Source organism: Carassius carassius, chromosome 46, assembly GCF_963082965.1.
Source record: "Carassius carassius chromosome 46, fCarCar2.1, whole genome shotgun sequence".
Lineage (NCBI taxonomy): Eukaryota > Metazoa > Chordata > Actinopteri > Cypriniformes > Cyprinidae > Carassius > Carassius carassius.
The window spans coordinates 1,902,066-1,926,085 of NC_081800.1; the positions used below are offsets into that span (position 1 = coordinate 1,902,066).

Sequence of the window (24,020 nt, forward strand, 5' to 3'; positions counted from 1 at the left end):
TAGATGTCTGCCGTTTAACTCTTTATCCCAAAACAATTGCCAATTTGAATTCATCCCCTTTTTAATTATTGACTTAAATTCAGCCTTTATATGCAGAATTTGCTTATCTATATTTTTCTTTGTCATTACTGGTTTAGCTAATTGGTCTGTTCCTCATTCCCTGCGACTCCTGTATGTGCCGAACCCCACAAGAACTGAACCATCCTATTTATCTACTGCAACATATAATAACTGAAGGATCTCCAAAACAATATCTTGTCTAGTTTCTGTAGAGCTTCCAGGCATAATAAAGCTGAACCTGAACCTGAGCAAACTAATGTTTTATCTGTGCCCATTTCATATATTTTATTCATTGCTATCAAAATTGCTAGCGACTCTCCTGTAAATACTGAGACCTCTTTATCACCTCTATCACCTCTTTATTCTTATATTCTTTTCCCTCCTGACACTTTCAGTCTTGGAATAACATGCGCTGCTCCCACCTGACCATTCTGTGGATTCTTAGATGCATCTGTAAAAACTTGACCATACTGTGCGAACTCTCAAAGCTTGGAATCGTATTCTTTCTCATTTTTCTTACCTTAACTGCTGAGCCATATTAAGACATCCATATTCTAATATTGCTCTAATCATTGTTGAATAAATGGTTTTTAATGTTAATCTGTCAGCTCCCCACTCACGTCCAGAAATACACCTCATTACATTCAACATCTTTTTGCATTTTCCCTCCATCTTACTTATGTGATTATTCCATGTAACCTTTGCATCAAACCACATACCTAAAGATCTTATCACTTTAACTTGTTATAACTCTTTATTATATAATTTCAACTTTAAATATTTTATTTGTAAAGAAAATATATTTAGTTTTATCTGCAGAAAATTTTAAACCCCATTTATAAGAATTTTCAACATTTATAAAAAATTTATTAACAATATACTCAATATTCCTACGTCTAAGCCACAAAGCTCCATCATCTGCAAACAAAGATTCATTTATATTTTCCCCTATCTTTGCAAAAACATCATTAATTTTAATTATAAATAACAAAAGACTTATGACACTTCCTTGTGCAGTGACATTCTCAATATGAAGTATACTCTCCAACCTTTACTCTAAATATTTCTTTCAATTAAAAACTCTTTAATCCAATTATATATTCTTCCACCTATTCCTATTCGATCTAATTTAATTAGCAAACTCTCTTTCCATAACATATCATAAGCTTTCTCAACATCAAAAAAAACTGCTATTACCATTTCGTCCCCTTGGAATTATAAGGTTCTGTCTGCATTCCGAGTAGTTTTGAGATATTGGGCTTCAATTTTTTTGTGTTCCATTCGACTGTGTAGATAGAACCTTATTGTTTTTTAAATAAAAAGTCCCATACTGTACACAACAAGTTTTAAGTTATCTTCCTGATGTAACCAAATTCCTTAGCATATCCAAAACCTCAGAACAACTTGATGATGTAACAGTAACTATGGACTCTCTCTTTTCTAGCACTTTAAATAAAGTTGCTCCTTTACGCTTAAGGAAGGTTAAGGAAAACAGTTTGACACCATGGTATAATGAGCATACTCGCACCCTAAAGAGAGCAGCCCGAAAAATGGAGCGCAGCTGGAGGAAAACAAAACTAGAGGTATTTCGTATTGCTTGGCGGGAAAGTAACATATCCTACAGAAAAGCATTAAAAACTGCTAGATCCGATTACTTTTCTTCTCTTTTAGAAGAAAACAAACATAACCCCAGGTATTTATTCAATACAGTGGCTAAATTAACGAAAAATAAAGCCTCAACAAGTGTTACTATTATTACGATACTATTAGAGATAAAATTGCAACCATTCAGCCGTCAGCTACAGTATCACATCAGACAGTGCACTATAGACCCCCTGAGGAACAGTTCCACTCATTCTCTACCATAGGAGAGGAAGAATTGTATAAACTTGTTAAATCATCTAAACCAACAACATGTATGTTAGACCCTATACCATCTAAGCTCCTGAAAGAGGTGCTTCCAGAAGTCATAGATCCTCTTCTGACTATTATTAATTCCTCATTGTCATTAGGACATGTCCCCAAAACCTTCAAACTGGCTGTTATTAAGCCTCTCATCAAAAAACCACAACTTGACCCCAAAGAACTAGTTAATTATAGACCAATCTCGAATCTCCCTTTTCTGTCCAAGATACTAGAAAAGGTGGTATCCACACAATTATATTCCTTCTTAGAGAAAAATGGTATATGTGAGGATTTCCAGTCAGGATTTAGACCGTATCATAGTACTGAGAATGCTCTTCTTAGAGTTACAAATGATCTGCTCTTATCATCTGATCGTGGGTGTATCTCTCTATTAGTTTTATTGGATCTTAGTGCTGCGTTTGACACAATTGACCACAACATTCTTTTGCATAGACTTAAACACTTTGTTGGCATCAGTGGAAGTGCATTAGCATGGTTTAAATTGTACTTATATGACCGCCATCAGTTCGTAGCAGTGAATGAAGATGTATCCTATCGATCACAAGTGCAGTATGGAGTACCTCAAGGCTCAGTACTAGGGTCACTACTCTTCACGCTTTATATGTTACCCTTGGGAGATATCATCAGGAAACATGGTGTTAGCTTTCACTGTTATGCTGATGATACTCAGCTCTATATTTCTTCACAGCCCGGTGAAACACACCAATTTGAAAAACTAATGGATTGCATAGTCGATATAAAAAACTGGATGACGAGTAATTTCTTACTGCTAAATTCTGAAAAAACAGAGGTGTTAATTATAGGACCTAAAAACTCTGCTTGTAATAACCTAGAACACTGTCTAAGACTTGATGGTTGCTCTGTCAATTCTTCGTCATCAGTTAGGAACCTAGGTGTGCTACTTGATCGCAATCTTTCCTTAGAAAGCCACATTTCTAGCATTTGTAAAACTGCATTTTTCCATCTCAAAAATATATCTAAATTACGGCCTATGCTCTCAATGTCAAATGCAGAAATGTTAATCCATGCATTTATGACATCAAGGTAAGATTATTGTAATGCTTTATTGGGTGGTTGTTCTGCACGCTTGGTAAACAAACTACAGCTAGTCCAAAATGCAGCAGCAAGAGTTCTTACTAGAACCAGGAAGTATGACCATATTAGCCAGGTCCTGTCAACACTGCACTGGCTCCCTATCAAGCATCGCATAGATTTTAAAATATTGCTTATTACTTATAAAGCCCTGAATGGTTTAGCACCTCAGTATTTGAATGAGCTCCTTTTACATTATAATCCTCTACGTCCGCTACGTTCTCAAAACTCAGGCAATTTGATAATACCTAGAATATCAAAATCAACTGCAGGCGGCAGATCCTTTTCCTATTTGGCGCCCAAACTCTGGAATAACCTACCTAACATTATAAACACCCATCTCTTTAACTTGGCATACACATAACATACTAATATGCTTTTATTATCAAAATCCGTTAAAGGATTTTTAGGCTGCATTAATTAGGTAAACCGGAACCGGAAACACTTCCCATAACAACCTATGTACTTGCTACATCATTAGAAGAATGGCATCTACGCTAATATTTGTCTGTTTCTCTCTTATTCCGAGGTCACCGTAGCCACCAGATCCAGTCTGTGTCCAGATCAGAGGGTCACTGCAGTCACCCGGATCCAGTACGTATCCAGACCAGATGGTGGATCAGCACCTAGAAAGGACCTCTACTGCCCTGAAAGACAGCGGAGACCAGGACAACTAGAGCCCCAGATACAGATCCCCTGTAAAGACCTTGTCTCAGAGGAGCACCAGGACAAGACCACAGGAAACAGATGATTCTTCTGCACAATCTGACTTTGCTGCAGCCTGGAATTGAACTACTGGTTTCGTCTGGTCAGAGGAGAACTGGCCCCCCAACTGAGCCTGGTTTCTCCCAAGGTTTTTTTCTCCATTCTGTCACCGATGGAGTTTCGGTTCCTTGCCGCTGTCGCCTCTGGCTTGCTTAGTTGGGGACACTTCATCTACAGCGATATCGTTGACTTGATTACAAATAAATGCACAGACACTATTTAACTGAACAGAGATGACATAACTGAATCCAATGATGAACTGCCTTTAACTATCATTTTTGCATTATTGACACTGTTTTCCTAATGAATGTTGTTCAGTTGCTTTGACGCAATGTATTTTGTTTAAAGCGCTATATATATAAAGGTGACATTGACATTGACATTGACAACATTAAAAAATCTGTCACATAATGTAAATACGTTGACACAGAATAAGAATATATGAATAACTAAATTTTGACAAAAATGTCAGATAGAACCTTATAATTCCAAGAGGACGATTTCTTTATTGATCAAAGTTTTCCTAATATCTGATTCTAATTTTATAATCGAATCCATTGTTCCTCTTCCACGTCTAAAACCACTTTGATACATCAACCGGTCAATAATAATTTTTCTATTAATTTACATAAATGTGAAGTTAATGCTACTGGTCTATAGTTTAGAGTTTACCCAGTTTCTTAATAGGGATAATTAATGTTTCTTTCCAACCTAAACCCTGTTATACAATTCCAGAATTATACTCAACGATTCATCACTTAAATTTTTTAAGCTTATTTCGCCTTGTCCTGGAGTTGAAGCCTTAGTGTTTTTCAATGCTTGCTTTAGCTCCGGAAATGAAAACGGAGCATCTAATGGGCTATTTGTAGCTCTCTTTATTTCCCTTATGTATGGATGCTCGATTAACAGCTTCTCTCTAATATCCTTGCTTTCCTTCGTCAGGTTATCTGAGCTATTAACTCAGAATATTCTTTCCTGAACATTTCTCCTTTGTCTTTATCACATACTGGGATTTCTTCCTCCATATAATAAACACTGGATAATCATATTCTCTCCTACTTCCACTCATCTTTTTAATCATACTCCACAGTTCCTCAACTGGAGTATTTTTCCCAATTTCATCACAAAACCTTCTCCAACACTCTTTCTACACTTCCCTTATTATTTTCCTAGTTTCTGGTTGAGTTTTCTTATATATGATCATATTTTGCCAGTTGTGAGTCCTCTTCAGTTTTTCTAACTGTTATTGAACATTTCTCATCCCACCATGGAATCATTTTTCCCACTCTCTTTCCTGTCCTTTTGGAATGCATTTCCTTGCACCATTGTGAATTGCTGACACTACCTCTGTATATATCTTCTCAATTCCTATTTCTTCATTCACCTTTATCAATTTCAACTGAGTTTTATAAAATAAAACTCAGCTCTCCAACCAGCTCTCTCATTCTTTTACTTTCCTGTATTTCCTTGATTAACATTTCTTACCTCATTATTTACACACATACAGTATAAATTTGGGCCTTTCCTTCCTTCGAACAATATATCCTTTAAACTCTTGACCATTTGCACAAAGGTTTCTAGTATTCCATTGTAACACAATTAAGAAACTTTTTATCCAGCCCATAACTCCTGGCTTGACTGAGACTCTGTATTGAGACTCTTCCTAATGTTTTCACACTTTAAACACTTTATCTCTAGAAATCTTTCTGCTGCCTTGAGGATTATTTGTATCCTTTCTCTTCTGTTTTGGGCAGTACAGTTAATTACCTCTACCATAAAGAGCACAAATTGTGTTTTTTTAATTTACTAACATTATATCTTCTGTTCCCTTTATCTTCACTTCTCTTTTCATGCACCATTCATTCTGTCCCACTTGGCTTATTCCTTACCCTTACTACCTTTACAGCCTCAGCATAAATTAGATTATTTTTGACTTTTTCCTGTTGTACTTCTACTGCCCTTATTCTTACCTCACACCCTCCATATGCCACATTATTCCTTCCTCCACAATTGCAACATTTCAAACCAACTCCTTCATCACACTTCCCAAATTCATGCTCCCTCCACAACACGCACATCTTAGTTTAGCTTTACATACTGATGCAGTATGCCCATTCCTCTGGCAATTATAGCACCTCATCGGTGGGGCTATGTATTCCCTAATCGGGTAGCTGATAAAAACCATCTTAATCCAATCTGGCAATTCTTTCCCTTAGACCTTTAGACGCACTGACAAACTTTTATTTTCATTTTTGAATTGATTTATTTAAAATTGGCGGAAAAAACCTTCCATAGGGTTTATGATAAACTGCAGCCAGGCGCCAGATGTCGATCAAAAAGTTTTGGCCTCACTTTTCCAGGGGTGTGATTCTTCCGGAAAAATCCGGAAATCCGGCTTTTCCGACCTGGAAATGATGCTCTCGTAAATCATGAGAAAAAAAACAGCTCACTGCTGTCAACGTTTTTTGTGCCTCTGATTCATGTCAAGACATTTTTTTGTTAAGACAAACTTTAGGTTGGCTTGAGAAAGCCTAGCCTGAAAGTTTTTAGCAGTTGTTGCCTGACTAGAGAGTTTGAAAAAGTTTGAAATGTTTAAAAAGTTTTAAGTTTGATGGCAAGTTACAAGTTCATGTCGTCGTGTCACTCTGCAAGTAGTCCAATAATTTGTCACGATTGAAGTTCAAAGTGTACGCGCACCGTTCTGAATGCGAACACACCCAACCATCTACACGTGAACAGCTTCAGTTGACTGACGAAGACCGTGAACACGGATGATTCATGTAAGCATATCCAATATATTGTCTTTCATTTTTATATGCAGGTCTAGTAAAATTTAACCAATCTATTGATCACTTTTGTCATGCTTCCATAACATTAATGTTAAACGATTCTGGGCTAATTTAGCAAAGTAACGCCATGTTGGTTATTGCTTACTTCTAGCTTGAAAGTTTAGCAGCTTCTACAAGGCTCGAAATTGCCAACATTTTTGTCGCATATGCTCCTGAAATTTAATCTGTGCGACCTAAAAATATATTTGGGAATAACGTTATATGTGCGGAGCATATGAGCATATCTGTCCACTAACGACACGTGCGATTTGCGCACTAATGACTCATTTGAACCGATTCACTTTAATGAATGCTTAAATCTGATCTGGGTCGAGTTTCCCGATAACGATGTATCTTAGCTCTGAAGAGCGCTCTCTACGCACAAGGTTACAAACGCTCGCCGCAATTCCACGCGTTTTTCCCAAAAACTTTACTCGACATGAACGCGTTCTACGTGCTACTAAAGAGTCGCTGTTCATTCGCGAAATTCGTGCTGAAATATAACCTATGGAATCGTATTCTGAACGTTCAACCTAATAATCTTCATCTGTTGTGGATTAGCAATCATAGAAGTCTATAATAAAGCACTGACAAAATGGCTGAACAAAAACACAAGAAAAGAAAACCTTTCAAAAATATAGAGGGAAATAAAGATTTTATTTTTAATAGATGTAAAGGACACCATAGAAATGAGGACAAGAAATGCCCAATAAATGGCTAGTTTTCGTGCACGTCAGCAGCAAATCATTGACAGATTTTTTGGAATTCATCCCTATTTTTGCCCAGTCTTTGAAGCATATGTACCACATTACTCCATTTATGATTTGTTTTTTGTTCAATCTTTTAATTTAGATGTGTATTTAATTTTTTCTTCCCTTTTTAATTAATTAATTTATAAATTCATTTAAACAAAAAACAAGTACAATATTTTTAATTTATTATTATACTATATAAATTATGTGACTGTAGGTGTGTGTGGTTGGGGGGGGGGGTGGTAGGTTGGGGCTGTCGCTGCGTCATGGTAAGTGCACCGTAAAGTTTCCTGCTTTTTTGTCCTTTGCCAATCACACCTATGCTTTTCAGGTCACGTGCGGCACACTTTGTGTTGATCCTCTCAATTCAACATTAGTATTGCAGGTTTTCACATTTATTTCTGCACTTACACCTGAGTGTCTTAGTCACTCTATTGCAGCCAGAAGAAGCTTGCAATGTGCAATATATGATACAGGTTGCTATAGGAAACAGTCTTTTAAATCCCCCTGAAGGTGCTGGGACAACCAATAATTTGCAGCAAATGCTTTGTAGGTGAGGAAAGCGAGTAGCTTCTTTTCAGAAGATCTGGACAGAAACCTCTTCCTCAGACAAGAGCTCTGATAAATACTGATGCAGCTAGTATGAAATCTCTTTGCAAAATAAGTTGGAAGTATGAGCGGAGACCAGAGCGGAGGACTGAGCAGAAAAGGCTGAAGCTCGTGGCCTTGGCCTTGGCCTCAAGTGTTTTATCGAGTTCAATGATAGACAGAATGATGAGGGACAAGGTGAAAGCATCTTCCTGAAGCACCTGGTCTACTTTTTCAGAAGGCTTCACCAAGCCCACAAAGTCCACTACCTGCTCATGCACAACATGAACCACCTGTGGACAAACATGTCAGCTGTGAATCGGCATCGACACAACAGAACGGACAGCTGTGCACCCTGTCCACGTGCAGGCAATTTTTTGAGACCGCGTGGACAGTGTGAATGTTGAGACAGAGTAGCAGAGAACCTCCTTTCCTCAGCCAGAACACTGAAAATGGGTCATGGAAGGGTCTTTCAACATAACAATGACCCGAAACATACCACCACGGCAACAAAGGAGAAGCAGCATATTAAAGGGTTAGTTCACCCAAAAATGAAAATTAGTCCATGAATTACTCACCCTCAAGTCATCCCTGGTGTATATGACTTTCATCTTTTAGACAAATCTAGTCAGAGTTATATTAAAAATTGTCTTTGAACTTTCAAGCTGTTTAATTCCACTCAGTGGGTGTTGTACAGCATCAGTCCAAAAGAAGTTAAATAAAAAGAGCCCATCCTTAATAAAAAGTGTCTCACACAGCTCTGGGGGATGAAAAAAGGCATCATGTAGTTAATCAATGTATTTTTGTAAGAAAAATATCCATGGGTAACGTATGAGGTCATCTTGTGCACCAAGCCAATTATCAATCATTTGCTGATAGATGAACTTTAGCTTCTTTGAGAGTTAGTTTGTTGATGTTTCTGAACTGTTGTTTTTTTTCTTACCCACAAACTTTCCCAGACATATCCTCGCTGTCCTGCAGAGGTTTCTGAAATGCCAATGATAATTCAAGAAGCATGTGTTTGTAGTGAGAGTTATGTGTTATTGCTGTGGATACTCATCTGCTAACGCTCTGCACATTGTTTCGTTTGCCTCCTGCGCACCCAACTGCTGCTAATACTCAACAACTGCTCTTAAATGGATCATTGACACTCTATTTACAATCTCAATCAGGAGTGTCAATGATCCATTTGAGAGATGTCAGTAATGCACTTATTAGTCTGCAATCCCCCATAAAGCAAGAAGAAGAAGCCTCCTCATGCACCTGCTGCGGAGAACACATGTTTCATGCACAGACCGATTGTGTTGTGTCTTTACACATCAATGTTTCATCACGGGCCACAGGGTTTAATTTGGTTTTGTTTGTGTATGTTTTTTTTTTAGTTTCATTGTATGTTTTCAACAGCTAGTGAGACTGGGGAAATTCATGTCAAACAGCTGCTCCACCAACACTGGTGCCCCTCAGGGATGTGTTCTCTCACCTCTGCTCTTCTCCCTGTACACCAACAACTGCACGTCTAAAAACCCCTCTGTCAAGCTCCTGAAGTTTGCAGACGACACTACAGTCATCGGCCTCATTCAGGACGGTGATGAGTCTGCTTACAGACAAGAGGTTGAGAAGCTGGCTGTCTGGTGCAGTCTTAACAACCTGGAGCTGAACACGCTCAAAACAGTGGAGATGATCGTGGACTTCAGGAGAAACCCCCCTGCTCTCCCCCCACTCACCATCATGAACAGCACTGTGACAGAGGTGGAGTCATTCAGGTTCCTGGGCACCATCATCTCTCAGGACCTGAAGTGGGACAATCACATTGACTCCATTGTGAAAAAGGCCCAACAGAGGTTGTACTTCCTTCGCCAGCTGAGGGAGTTTAACCTGCCACAGGAGCTGCTCACACAGTTCTTCTCAGCCGTCATTGAGTCAGTCCTGTGCACTTCAATAACTGTCTGGTTTGGTTCAGCTACAAAATCTGACATCAGAAGACTACAGAGAACTGTTCGGACTGCTGAAAGGATTATTGGTGCTCCCCTGCCCACCCTTCAAGATCTGTATACATCCAGAGTGAGGAAAAGGACTCTGAAAATCACTCTGGATCCATCCAAGTTACCCCAACTTTTGCCATATGGCCTACGCTACAGAGCCGCAAATACCAGGACAATCAGGCATAAGAACAGTTTCTTCGCACAGTCAATCTAACTCATGAATAGTTAAATGTTCCCCACTTACGCAATAAAAATGTGTGATATCCTTAGATTTATTTGTTTCCCCTCCATCCTAGTACATCCCTACGTCTTACTCAATTCTATTCCATTATCATCTATAGCACAACTGTTTATACAATTTATTTGCAATTTTATTTATAATTTTTTTTGTTTGTGTGTGTTTATTTTTGTCTGTGTGTTGTTGTCTCTGTGTACTGGAAGCCTATGTCACTAAAACAAATTCCTTGTATGCGGAAGCATTCTTGGCAACAAAGCTCTTTACATTACATTTACATTATAAAAGTGATAGACTGCAACGGTTTGTTTTAAAAATCTCCATTTGTGTTCTACTAAAGAAACAGTCACCTACATCTTGGATGCCCTGGGGGTAAGCAGATAAACATCCCTTTAACATTCATGTTGTAAATGCTACCATTGAAACAGATGGAGATGCTCTGCTTACTGGTGAAGTCAAAAGAAGGAACAGTGTCTGAATATAATGTCTTGCATTAATTCATTGCTGCTTTGACATATGGAAACAAAAAGTGCCAGATCAGAGGAAAATTAATTAAAATCTTTTAGCAAATTTTTTTCACAGTGAATTCTGACATATGACAAAGATTAAGGGAACCTTTAACAAAGGTCTTACTAAACCTTAAACAAAAACATGTAACATTATGAGCAATATACCTGTATAGCCAGTGCATTTATAAGTGGTATTACACATTTCTGAAGACTTTCTGAGCATTAATACATGATTTCATAGTCAAATCATCTTCACATGTATGGATCATACATAAAATAGATTTGATTGTGACATTTTCAATAACAGAAGAGCATTGCATTACAGGACATTTTGCATGTAATTTTCCATGCTTTTCATTAATCAGATGAAAAACGTTAGATGAGGGTGTTCCCAAGAGTAAGGCTTGCAGATCCACAATCCCCAAAAGACAAGCAAGATCAGAAATCTAGATTTTGCAACTACATCTGTTTTTCCAGTGGTGCAATGAACAAATCTGTCTCCGGCAATGTCCTTTAGTCTTACACAACGAACATGAGTGCATGCTGATGAAATATGAATGCAAAATGAGCACAACATCTTAAAACCCATCATCAGACAGCTGAGGTTCATGTGTCACAGCGTTTGCCCTCATTACAGTCCAGTGTTTTCCAGCATCCAGAAACACCGTGCGCTCAGTGACCTGAAGGTGAGAGAAGCCTTCATCGGTCGGCGTGCCTCAGAGGAAGCCGTCTTCTCCAGAGATGTATGAGAAGCCATTGAAGGCGTTGGAGCTGCTGGTGGCCAGGCTGGGGGTGAGGTCTGGAGTGCGGCCCACAGAGTTGGGCACCGTCTCTCTGGTGAACTCTGGGTCAATGTGCTGAAGGTCTGCTGGGCCTCTCTGGAGACACAAGGCATTAGTCTTATTACACAAATCGCCTTCAGTCTGACACTGTCAGGTGAAACAGAACTGAATGTGTACATAAAGTAAAGATGTACAGTTATACTCTGTGTATTAGTACTCTATAAAGACCTAAGGCCAGAGGGAGTTTCTAGTAACCTACCACATTTGGGTTATATGGAGGAGTGATTCGCTTGTGGTAGAGGTCGTCCCAGTTTATGGGGGCAAAGAACACATGATTTTTAATCTCCAACTGCAAAACCACAACAGTTGACACATTAACAGTAACACTTGGCCTTGATACACAGTTTCACAATGACAAAGACCTCCAGAGGGTCACTCACAAAATCAGCAATGGCTCCTATCCGGCGACGCTGGTCTTTCTGCAGGAGTCCGTGGAGCAGGTGACTGGAGGCCTGAGACTTCCCCGGAGGCAGCTGCAGAGGTCTATGAAGGATCGCGTCGTACATCTCAGACACGTCCCGGCTGTAGAACGGAGGCTGTGTGCCACAGTGTGATTATAATCCATTACGTCTGGGCCAAGAAGATTAAATATATGCAGTGAATAGGTGAACTTACTAAGCTGTAAAGCATCTCATAGAGCACAGCTCCGAGACACCACCAGTCCACAGTGCGGTCATACGGCTCTTTCCGTAGGATCTCAGGGGCCAGATACTAAGAGGGAGAGAAAACCACATGACTTTGTCAATATCAAATATATATACATTTAATCTCAGCTGTGTATTGTCTCAAATATGTAACTATATTACATATTAGCACTTAATATAAAGTTGATAATAAAGCATATCCAGCTTTATCCAGTAGGCTACACTAGTAACGAGCTTATGTAGCCCCGCCCCTTTTCCCGCGCTGCGCCCGTCATGTTCCGGTAAGATCTGACGAATTTATGAATGAACCGCTAGTTTTAAAATCTTCCCGGTCTTCTGACATTTGTGATGATGTAAGCTTCGATGTTCTTGGTAACATTCGTTAACTAGTAAACCCATTTCCCGCAAAAACGTAAGTTCAAAGGCAAGATTGTATAGATGACTGCGCACCTGTTTCTCTGATTCATAAGGTCTGTAGGCCAATAAAGACTATAACTGCATTATTGCACAGGTCTATATATAAAGTTTGATATATATTATGTCCAGTATTATCTGCAAACATGTATTACATGAATGTAAAGTGATATATACTATATATTGAATTTCAACAGTCATTTTTGTTATATTTGTTGAAACCCTGAATGCAATGTACAGTATGTCACTTTGGCTCAAAGATTCTGCCGAATGCATGAATGTTCTCAACTGCTGGATTGCTTATATTGTCTCCAAATATAAACAATATGATCATCCAGCTTTCGTCTGCTAAATGCAACTATAAGGAATGAAGATATAAGAATATTAACATTAAACATTAACATTATGCCTTCTGTAAAGCTGCTTTGCAACATTGTGTATTGTAAAAAGTAAATTTGACTCGACTCAAGATTCGTACCTCTGGAGTGCCGCAGAAGGTTGAGGTGGTTCCTTCTGGTTCTATGCCTTCTTTACACAAGCCAAAATCTGTTAACACCACATGGCCCTGACAGAGATCAGAAAACAGTTTATATGCATGTATGCATGTATTAGTGCTATTGCACAGAAGTCCTAAATGCCTGTTTTACCTGGTGGTCTAACAGGATGTTTTCTGGCTTGAGATCTCTAGATGGGAGCATGAAGAGATGGAAGTGAGTTCAGGCCAGCTGAGATCTGAAGAGAAAGCTGTGCGGTTACTGACCTGTACACTATATTGAGAGAGTGAAGGTATCCGATGGCACTGGCCACCTCCGCCGTGTAGAAGCGAGCTCGTGCCTCTGAGAAACACCGCTCTCTCTGCAGGTGATAAAATAACTGCAGGGGAAAGATAGGGACACTTACACCTGCTTTTAACACATCCCACTGATTATGCTGCTTGTTTACACCAGTTTAAGACTAAAAATATAGTATACTGTATATATTCAGTATTTAAACTGAGTTCATGGCCTTGTATAAGTCTTATAAACAGTGCTGGGGAGTAACTAGTTACATATAACAGCGTTATGTAGTTTTTACATAATAAAATGTAATCTCAAAATAAATGTAACTGTAATCTATTACAGTTACTGAGAAGAAAATAGTTATTAAACTGTAGTTACTAGTGAAAATGTCAATGATTATAAAGGGGATTACATCTAAGTACTCTCTCTCTCACACACACACAGATTTAATTGATTTCTTACATAAATTGCATTGACTGCTCTAAAATACAGGTATGAGACACAACGTTTCAGGGGACAGAATAAGACACAGGCTTATTTGATACCTGTTTTATTTCCTTTTTGTATTTATGTATATACTTTTTAAGATGAACTGTTTTTTATCCAAGGCATTGTTAGATGCCAGTGTTTTCTGTCACAGCTATGCAAAGATTTGATTTCAAAAACAGTATCAGCTATTAAACTATCTTAAGATGTTAAATCTGTAACCTCAAATCATTACAATCTTAATTCAAGTGATGAAGTATTCTGAAAGTCTGACAACAGTAAGGTTAACCTGGCCTGCTTTACATGCCTGAACATGATTAACACTTTTGTTAGAAATTTAGAGAAGTAATCAAATGTCATCAGTTACATTACTAATGAAGTCATTCAAATAGTTAAAAACAGGGTAACTTTATCCTTTATCCAGGGTTATCATTATCCTTCCCAACACTGCTCATCAGTCTTGTACTTGACAAACATACTACGATTTAAAAGTTTGGGATCTGTACGATTTTTCAGTGCTTTTAAAGTCTCTTCGGCTCATCAAGGCTGTGTTTATTTGATCAAATACAGTAAAACAGTAATTTAAAACAGCTGTTGTCTATGTGAATATGTATTTCTGTGATGCACAGCTGTATTTTCAGCATCATTCCTCCGGTCTTCAGTGTCACATGATCTTCAGAAATCATTCAGATATGATGATTTACTGCTCGAGAAACATTTGTGATTATTATCAATGTTGAAAACAGATGTGCTGGATTATTATTATTATGATTCTTTAATAAATTGAAAGTGCAAAAAAAAAAAGCATTTGATTTTTTTATCTCTAAAGTCAGCATGAAATCAAAGTCACCCTGTCTATAAATGCATGCATGTTACTAATCTCTCAGTGACATCTCTGTGGTGTTGGAGGCCAGATTTCTTCAATTATTTAGTCTACTTAAACCCGTTTCTACAAGCTCATGTTCATCTGCCTGCATTTTTGAGTCCTCATTCTGCATTTCCCCCCCAGATAATCAGTTGCAATGGTTTTGGAAACAATGTGGTTTTTATTGACAATGCCTGTTGTTTTCATAAGTGATGCTTTCTTCCCATACCTCTCCACCGTTGACGTAATCCAGGACAAAATACAGCTTCTCCGAGGTCTGAAAGGAGTAGTGCAGCCCGACCAGAAAAGGGTGTTTCAGACTCTTGAGCAGCACGTTCCTCTCTGCCATTATATTCTTTTGCTGTTGCACACAACGCAGCATTGATGGAGGTGAACAAGAGAATACAGTTATGAGCTGACATCATCCAGGACAGGCCATGAGACAAGTGACAAGAGGAGCTTTTCAATGCAAATACAATTAAATTATGCAAGCGTTTGTGTATTACACACTGGGATCAAACTATTAGTTACTATGTATTAGTTACTGCTACAACAACTGTAGTCTTTTGGCCAGCACGCAGTGTAACAGATTACCATGGTACAAAGGACAGAGTTAAAGTCAGATTAGATTAGATTCTATCATTATTAAAGCAATGAGGCATTTTGATCTTTCATTTGTAGGATATATAGTCTCTCCAGGGCTGGTTATATGGAAAAACAAACTGGTTGCATGTAAAAATAAAATTAAATAAACACCAACCTCTTTTTTCTTCAATATAACCTTCTTTTGCAAAACTTTCACTGCATAGAATTTTCCATCTCCCTTCAGTTTTGCTAAAAGCACCTGCAATTGACATGATAGCTCACTTAGACTTTCTGTGCGTTCTTACGCCTTTAAAACAACCCCGAAGGAAAAACACAAAACATTTCTTTCATCAAGGTAACCTTCGCAGACTTCCTTCTGAAGCGTTAATGATTGGTGAAGTCATACGGGGCACAGTTAATCAGATAGGGGCATCAGACGCGCCTCACCTTCCCAAATGTTCCTTTACCAATCACAGCCAGAAAGTCAAAGTCAGTGGGTTTGGCACTGAAGCACACAACACAATACAAATTATGACAATATATAATCACCACTGCACCACAATCACTATCTTTGAACATAAATCCATCGTGTTCATCTGCACATATGAAAGGTTTACAGGATTCCTCTGACAAATGACTAATAAAAGTGTGCTCTTACTGAGGATTGACCGACACACCCAGATTGACCTCGTCTGATGGAGACGATAAGGACTGGAGAGGACAGTGAAATGTGTTATCAAATATGAAAATACAAACAAAGCCTGGCTAATCTACAAGCTCAAGAATAAAAGTTCTTACTGGATTATAATGAGCCATCTTGAGTTAGTGCAGTCCGTGTCCTGAGTGTCGGTCAGATCTGTGAAGTGTCCAGCAGCTCTGAGCTCTTATGCTGCTCTGCCGCTCACAAACTGGATCTTCAGGTTTTTGTGACACAACAGACCCATGAAGGACATTTGGCAACTCAGCATGAACAAGTTTACACGGTAAATAAATCTTTGCAATTCTCCTGCAAATTAGGACTATAAATAAAGTGTGTACAGGGTCGACTACATGACTAAACACACAAAAAGATCACACTGTGGTGATAATCATTAAGTGATTCATGCATCTTATTCAACACCATCCGTTTACTGGATGAGTTAAATATGACCTAAAATAAATAAATAATAGTTCATAAAATAACAAATCTGTTGGAAGTAAATTATTATATACACTGACGAGAGGTTTGCATTCTATAGTTTCCAATAAAACAAACAAAAAATGTCATAACAGATGCAGACAAAACAATAATTTTGAAACAAGTTGTCAAAAATGAAACGGTTCTGAAAAACAACTCACCCGTCTGTTTGGAGTCGGGTTAAATATAGAGCTGATAAACTGTTGCTGAAGTGCATCATTTTCTGTCCGTGTCTCAGAAACATGTCGTCATGCAGCTGCTTTGGCTGAGGGCCCGGGTGAATGATCAACCCATGTGTGCATGAGAGATATGAGAGACGTGTGTGTGTGTGTGTGTGTGTGTGTGTGTGTACTAATACTTCACTATGCTTTGGAGACAAACTTGTCCCCAGAAATTAGTTAAATCTGACAAAACTTCCTTCTGCGGACATTTTCCTTTGTAAAAACGAAACATAAATAAAGCATCTTTTGGTAAATAATCTTTTGGTTTTATTTTTAAAAAATGCAGAACTGGGTGTGGATTTGGGTAAGTATTTATTAGCTGCATATAAAAATGACTGTTGTGTGCCCTCATTTAGATAAAGTGTTTGTACATGATAAACGACTTTTGAAGACATTTTGTGTCCTTGCGAGTTAAACATGCCCATTAATTGGCCACATGATAAACTTTATTTAACCCCCTGGGCCTCTTCAGTCATTTTTGAATGAAATATTTTATATTTTGAAATTTAAAAAACTGTAGCTTCATCAGAATGAGATGATACAATGGTGACTTTTGTTACATTAGCTATGTGAGCATACATTTTACTTCAAACAACTTGTAAAAGTGCATGTCGCATCTGATAACCCCTTTAAAGGGTTAAAAAACAAAAGACAAACTTGGCTCCTTCGCATTCAAAGATGACCGTCATAAAAAATTTATAGGAAATATGAAAAAAAAAAAGAAAATTCAGAGAATCTTTTGGTGAAACAAACTACAAATCAGCCACTGTTCAAGAAAAAAAGGTGCACAGCAATCAACGGGTGACACTAAAATATCAAGAGTGCAAAATAGACACCCGCGCATGAACACATACGCACACAGACAGACAGAAATTAACTGGTAAGACTGCAACAGTTTAAATCTAGATTAAAGACCCATCTCTTTAACCTGGCTTACACATAACATACTAATATGCTTTTAATATCCAAATCCGTTAAAGGATTTTTAGGCTGCATTAATTAGGTAAACCGGAACCGGAAACACTTCCCATAACACCCTATGTACTTGCTACATCATTAGAAGAATGGCATCTACGCTAATATTTGTCTGTTTCTCTCTTATTCCGAGGTCAACGTAGCCACCAGATCCAGTCTGTATCCAGATCAGAGGGTCACTGCAGTCACCCGGATCCAGTACGTATCCAGACCAGATGCTGGATCAGCACCTAGAAAGGACCTCTACTGCCCTGAAAGACAGCGGAGACCAGGACAACTAGAGCCCCAGATACAGATCCCCTGTAAAGTCCTTGTCTCAGAGGAGCACCAGGACAAGACCACAGGAAACAGATGATTCTTCTGCACAATCTGACTTTGCTGCAGCCTGGAATTGAACTACTGGTTTCATCTGGTCAGAGGAGAACTGGCCCCCAACTGAGCCTGGTTTCTCCCAAGGTTTTTTCCTCCATTCTGTCACCGATGGAGTTTCGGTTCCTTGCCGCTGTCGCCTCTGGCTTGCTTAGTTGGGGTCACTTCATCTACAGCGATATCGTTGACTTGATTGCAAATAAATGCACAGACACTATTTAACTGAACAGAGATGATGACATCACTGAACTCAATGATGAACTGCCTTTAACTATCATTTTGCATTATTGACACTGTTTTCCTAATGAATGTTGTTCAGTTGCTTTGACGCAATGTATTTTGTTTAAAGCGCTATATAAATAAAGGTGACTTGACTTGACTTGACAACAGAGAAAATTTTGAGAATATGTGAAATAAAATGAATAAATGAAAAAAAAAATCAAAAGAGTCTCTCTCTCTCTCTCTCTCACACACACACACACACACACAACTGTAAACTACCAGTGTGCAAGAGACACTGAATTACTATTGATTGCATGTGCAGCAATGCGTAAAATAATTACATAGTTACAAATATATTTATTTATGATTATTCAGATTTCATCCCATCTTTTTCTTCAAATTACTGTTTGGTAATTATTGTGTCTGTTCTCATTTCAGTGTAACAGGTGTTCTGACTAACAAAAATGCTTCCCATGTGTTCCCTTTCTAACAAAATTGTAATATTTTATTTGAATCATAATGCAAAACCTGATATTTATCAAACCAAAACATTGAAACCTTGACAAAAAGTAGTCTTTTAGAATATTTATACATATGCAACAATGTAAATGTAACACCTAAATAAAATTAAGAAATTATGTCTAAAAAACAACTGGAATCCAAAAGCCTCTGTAAAAATAGGGGGCTATACAGGAGGTTACACAACCTTACACAAGTTTTTTTTTATTTTTTAAATGCCACCAGATAGCACAATTCTCAAAAAATAAATAAATATATATAAGCCATGACGCTGAGCACCGAGCACCAAACCGTTTCACAGCAATGCCTTTCACCACCCCTTTTTTTCAATATAATCAATATAATTCAATATTCAATTCAATTCAATTCAAGTTTATTTGTATAGCGCTTTTTACAATACAAATCGTTACAAAGCAACTTTACAGAAAATTATGTTTCTACAATATTTAGTAGTAGCTAGTAGTTTGTGCACGTTTGATAGGATTTTAGAAAAATAAAAATAATAATTATAATAATACAAGACGTAGTCAGCTAGATGATGAACTATCAATATTATTAATTAATAGTAATTATAGGATGCAGTCACACATGTAGCAATAATTGTTAGTTCTGTTTGTTGATTCAAGGTTAGCATCATCTGGGGTCCTCTGAGGGTCAGCATCATCTCTTCTCAGGTGTTCTGGATCCAGACTGGAGCTTGTGTAAATCCTAGTTACCACGGGATGTAAATCCCGTGGCAAAACATAGAAACAAAATAGAGACATCATTAGCATAGCTGCTGATCCAACAAAGTAAAATTAGTTTAACCCAAGCTAAAGAATAAAAATGCAGATGCAACTACACTCACAATTTAAGAGATACATTATTCGAATGCTTGGCGAAAGAGATGCGTTTTTAATCTAGATTTAAACAGAGAGAATGTGTCTGAACCCCGAACATTATCAGGAAGGCTATTCCAGAGTTTGGGAGCCAAATGTGAAAAAGCTCTACCTCCTTTAGTGGACTTTGCTATCCTAGGAACTACCAAAAGTCCAGCGTTTTGTGACCTTAGGGTGCGTGATGGGTTGTAGCGTGGTAGAAGGCTAGTTAGGTACGCAGGAGCTAAACCATTTAGGGCCTTATAGGTAAGTAATGATAATTTGTAACTGATACGGAACTTAATAGGTAGCCAGTGCAGAGACTGTAAAATAGGGGTAATATGATCATATTTTCTTGACCTGGTAAGGACTCTAGCTGCTGCATTTTGGACGACCTGTAGCTTGTTTATTGACGAAGCAGGACAACCACCTAGAAGTCCATTACAATAGTCCAGTCTAGAGGTCATGAAAGCATGAACTAGCTTTTCTGCATCAGAAACAGATAACATGTTTCGTAGCTTGGCAATGTTTCTAAGATGGAAGAATGCGGTTTTTGTAACATTGGAAATATGATTTTCAAAAGACAAATTGCTGTCCAATATAACACCCAGATTTCTGACTGTAGAGGAAGTAACAGTACATCCGTCTAGTTGCAGATTGTAATCTACAAGATTCTGTGTGGTGTTTTTTGGTCCAATAATTAATATCTCTGTCTTATCCGAATTTAATTGGAGAAAATTATTTGTCATCCAATCTTTTACATTTTTAACACACTCTGTTAGCTTAGATAATTGGGAAGTTTCATCTGGTCTCGTTGAAATATATAGCTGAGTATCATCAGCATAACAGTGGAAGCTAATTCCGTATTTTCTAATAATATTACCAAGGGGCAACATGTATATTGAAAATAGAAGGGGACCTAGGACGGATCCTTGTGGCACTCCATATTTTACTGATGATAAATGAGATGACACCCCATTTAAGTAAACAAAATGGTAGCGATCGGACAGGTAGGATCTAAACCATCTTAGAGCCTGCCCTTGAATACCTGTATAGTTTTGTAATCGATCTATGAGTATGTCATGATCTATGGTGTCGAACGCAGCACTAAGATCAAGTAAGACTAGAAATGAGATGCAGCCTTGATCTGACGCAAGAAGCAGGTCATTTGTAATTTTAACAAGTGCAGTTTCTGTGCTATGGTGGGGCCTAAAACCTGACTGAAATTCTTCATATAGATCATTTTTATGCAGGAAGGTGCTCAATTGAGCAGACACAACTTTTTCTAAAATTTTAGACATAAATGGAAGATTTGAAATAGGCCTATAATTTGCCAGTACACTAGGATCTAGTTTTGGTTTCTTAATAAGAGGCTTGATAACCGCCAGCTTGAATGGTTTTGGGACGTGACCTAAAGATAACGACGAGTTAATGATATTGAGAAGCAGTTCTTCGGCTACAGGTAACAGCTCTTTTAGTAATTTAGTGGGTACAGGATCTAATAAACATGTTGTTGGTTTAGATACAGTGATAAGTTTATTTAGCTCTTCCTGTCCTATATTTGTAAAGCACTGCAGTTTATCTTTGGGTGCGATGGATGAAACTGAAGTGTTAGACGCTGTAGAATCTACATTCGCTATTGTATTTCTAATGTTATCTATTTTATCAGTGAAGAAATTCATAAAGTCATTACTATTTAACGTTGGTGGAATATTTGAATCAGGTGGCGTCTGGTAATTTGTTAATTTAGCCACTGTGCTAAATAAAAACCTTGGATTGTTTTGGTTATTTTCAATGAGTTTGTGGATATGCTCTGCCCTAGCAGTTTTTAGAGCCTGTCTATACCTGGACATACTGTTTTTCCATGCAATTTTAAAAACTTCCAAGTTAGTTTTTCTCCATTTGCGTTCAAGACTACGAGTTACTTTCTTGAGAGAGTGAGTATTACTGTTATACCATGGCACAGTACGTTTTTCTCTAACCTTTTTCAATTTGATGGGGGCAACAGCTTCTAATGTATTAGAGAAAATAGTGCCCATGTTGTCAGTAATTTCGTCTAATTCATGTGTATTTTTGGGTACAAATAGCAGTTGAGATAGATCAGGCAGGTTATTTGCGAATCTGTCTTTGGTGGCTGGAACAATAGTTCTGCCCAGACGGTAACGCTGAGACATATAGTTAATATCAGTTATACGCAGCATGCACGATACAAGGAAATGGTCTGTAATATCATCACATTGGGGTACAATATCTATAGCAGTAAGATCGATTCCATGCGATATAATTAGATCTAGTGTATGATTAAAACGATGAGTGGGCCCGGTGACATTTTGCTTGACTCCAAAGGAGTTTATTAGGTCAGTAAACGCAAGTCCTAATGTATCATTTGCATTATCAACGTGAATATTAAAATCTCCCATGATTAGTGCCTTATCAACTGTAACTAGAAGGTCTGAGAGGAAATTTGCAAATTCTTTTAGGAATTCTGTATACGGCCCTGGTGGTCTATACACAGTAGCCAGAGCAAGAGATACATTAGACTTCTTTTGCATGTCTGACAGTGTAACATTTAGCAGAAGTATTTCAAAAGAGTTAAACCTGTATCCTGTTTTCTGGGTAACATTGAGAATATCACTATATATTGTTGCAACACCTCCTCCACGACCAGTCTGACGGGGCTCATGCTTATAACAGTAGTTTGGTGGAGTAGACTCATTTAGACCAAAATAATCATTTGGTTTTAGCCAGGTTTCAGTCAAGCAGAGTACATCAAAACTATTTTCTGTGATCATTTCATTTACAATAACTGCTTTGGGTGTGAGTGATCTAATATTTATGAGCCCAAACTTTAAAAATTGTTTTTGTTCATTTACTTTACATTTTTCTGGTTTAATTACGATAAGATTTTTTCTAGATCCTACATTATATTTTGACCTCACTATTCGGGGAACAGACACAGTCTTAATAGTTTTTACAGCACAAGTACTTTTATCATTTAAGCGGGTGGAACAAAACTCATCATAATAGTTATTAGAGAATTTTCTTACTAGTCACATGGAGCGAAGTGTCCTGGAGATGTTGTCAGAGAGCAGCTCCGCTCCGATTCTGCTGGGGTATAATCCATCAGCGCGAAACAGCCTAGGACGCTCCCAGAAAAGATTCCAGTTATTAACAAATAGCAGTTTCTGTTCTTTACACCATGACAACAGCCATTCATTTAAAGCAAAATGTCTACTGAACCTTTCGTGTCCTCGTCGATACGTGGGCAGTGGTCCTGACACGACGATCGTCGCCGCGGGCGTCGTGCTGCGAACCGTCTCGATCAGGCTGCTGAAGTCCCTCTTCAGCGTCTCCGTCTGCCGCAGCGTGGTGTCGTTAACCCCGGCGTGAAGCACGACCGCTCTGGGGCTCTCGTCGACCTTCAGGATCGCGGGTATCTGCGCAGAAACATCGAGAACACGAGCACCAGGCAAACAATGAGTGTGCACTTTACCTTCGGCTAACGTAGCACTTACGTGTCGGACGATGGAGTCTCCGATGATCACAGCGTCGCGTCCTGTCTCTCGGAGGGGAGCGAAGCGGTTCCGGATGGAGATGTCGAAGGCAGGAGGGGGAGAAGTCGTCGCCCGGGACCCGGCTCGCGTCCTCCGCTGTGGATGCACCCAGGGTCCGTGGTGTCCCGGCGTCGCAGTGAAGGACATCTGGGAAGATCGCGTCCTGGGTGCACCGGGCCTGTGCAGAGAAACACACGGAGTAGACGTGGTGGGACTGTTAGCAGATCGCTGTATACTTACCCCGGACTTGTGAGCGTCAGCCCGGGATGATTCCAGCGCGGTTCTCCGCTCTCTCAGCTGGGCTTGCCTCACCTCCAGGTCGCGAATCTGCTTTCCCACGGCCTCGAGCTCGAGCTCGAGCTGCACAGAGTGGAGACATTCATCCGCCATTAAAGCAAGTAACAGTGAGTACAGCAGTGGTAATGTGTGTGAACAGAGTATTAGCAATGTTAGCGCAACCACGCCGCTGATGCTAACGGGCTAAAAGCTAATAGCGGACCCGGGAGATCAAAATAAAACTAGTGATAGCGAGGCGCTCTGATTGTTTTTGTTGTAGAATACAATATAATTCCTCTGGAAAAGCGGGGAGATTGGAAAAGCGGTCCAATCGTAGCACTGCGTGCACCGCGTAGCACTACTCTTCGGCCGACAGCCCGCGGTCTGCTCGACGTTGCCCGAGAGGCCTGGGAACAACAGCCGGTGGTACACCGAACCACCGTTGAATATGTGCGTGAGATGAGGGAACGGATTGACCGAGATGCCCATCGTCCAGGA

General features: G+C 38.8%; 1 protein-coding gene across 1 annotated transcript; it reads right to left on the minus strand.

Annotated features, from left to right (window-relative positions):
- Nucleotides 1-10,709: 10,709 nt before the first annotated feature.
- Nucleotides 10,710-17,174, minus strand: LOC132129348 (serine/threonine-protein kinase Sgk2-like). Its single transcript, XM_059540904.1, has 13 exons — nucleotides 16,691-17,174; nucleotides 16,151-16,266; nucleotides 16,011-16,063; nucleotides 15,800-15,857; nucleotides 15,528-15,611; nucleotides 14,997-15,128; nucleotides 13,398-13,510; nucleotides 13,285-13,321; nucleotides 13,116-13,202; nucleotides 12,195-12,290; nucleotides 11,960-12,115; nucleotides 11,779-11,868; nucleotides 10,710-11,615 (listed from the first exon to the last, which is right to left on the minus strand). Exons 2-13 carry the CDS (start codon nucleotides 16,166-16,168, stop codon nucleotides 11,454-11,456), a joined length of 1,086 nt encoding a protein of 361 aa, XP_059396887.1. The 5' UTR covers nucleotides 16,169-16,266; nucleotides 16,691-17,174; the 3' UTR covers nucleotides 10,710-11,453.
- Between the last annotated feature and the right edge of the window lie 6,846 nt (nucleotides 17,175-24,020).

Bases quoted from the DNA above. Each gene is read 5' to 3' on its own strand.
- LOC132129348 (XM_059540904.1), bottom strand. The intron at 15,858-16,010 runs GTAAGAGCACAC...TGTGTGCTTCAG, and splicing joins GGTGTGTCGGTCAATCCTCA to TGCCAAACCCACTGACTTTG. The intron at 13,511-14,996 runs GTATGGGAAGAA...TTTCCCCTGCAG, and splicing joins ATTACGTCAACGGTGGAGAG to TTATTTTATCACCTGCAGAG.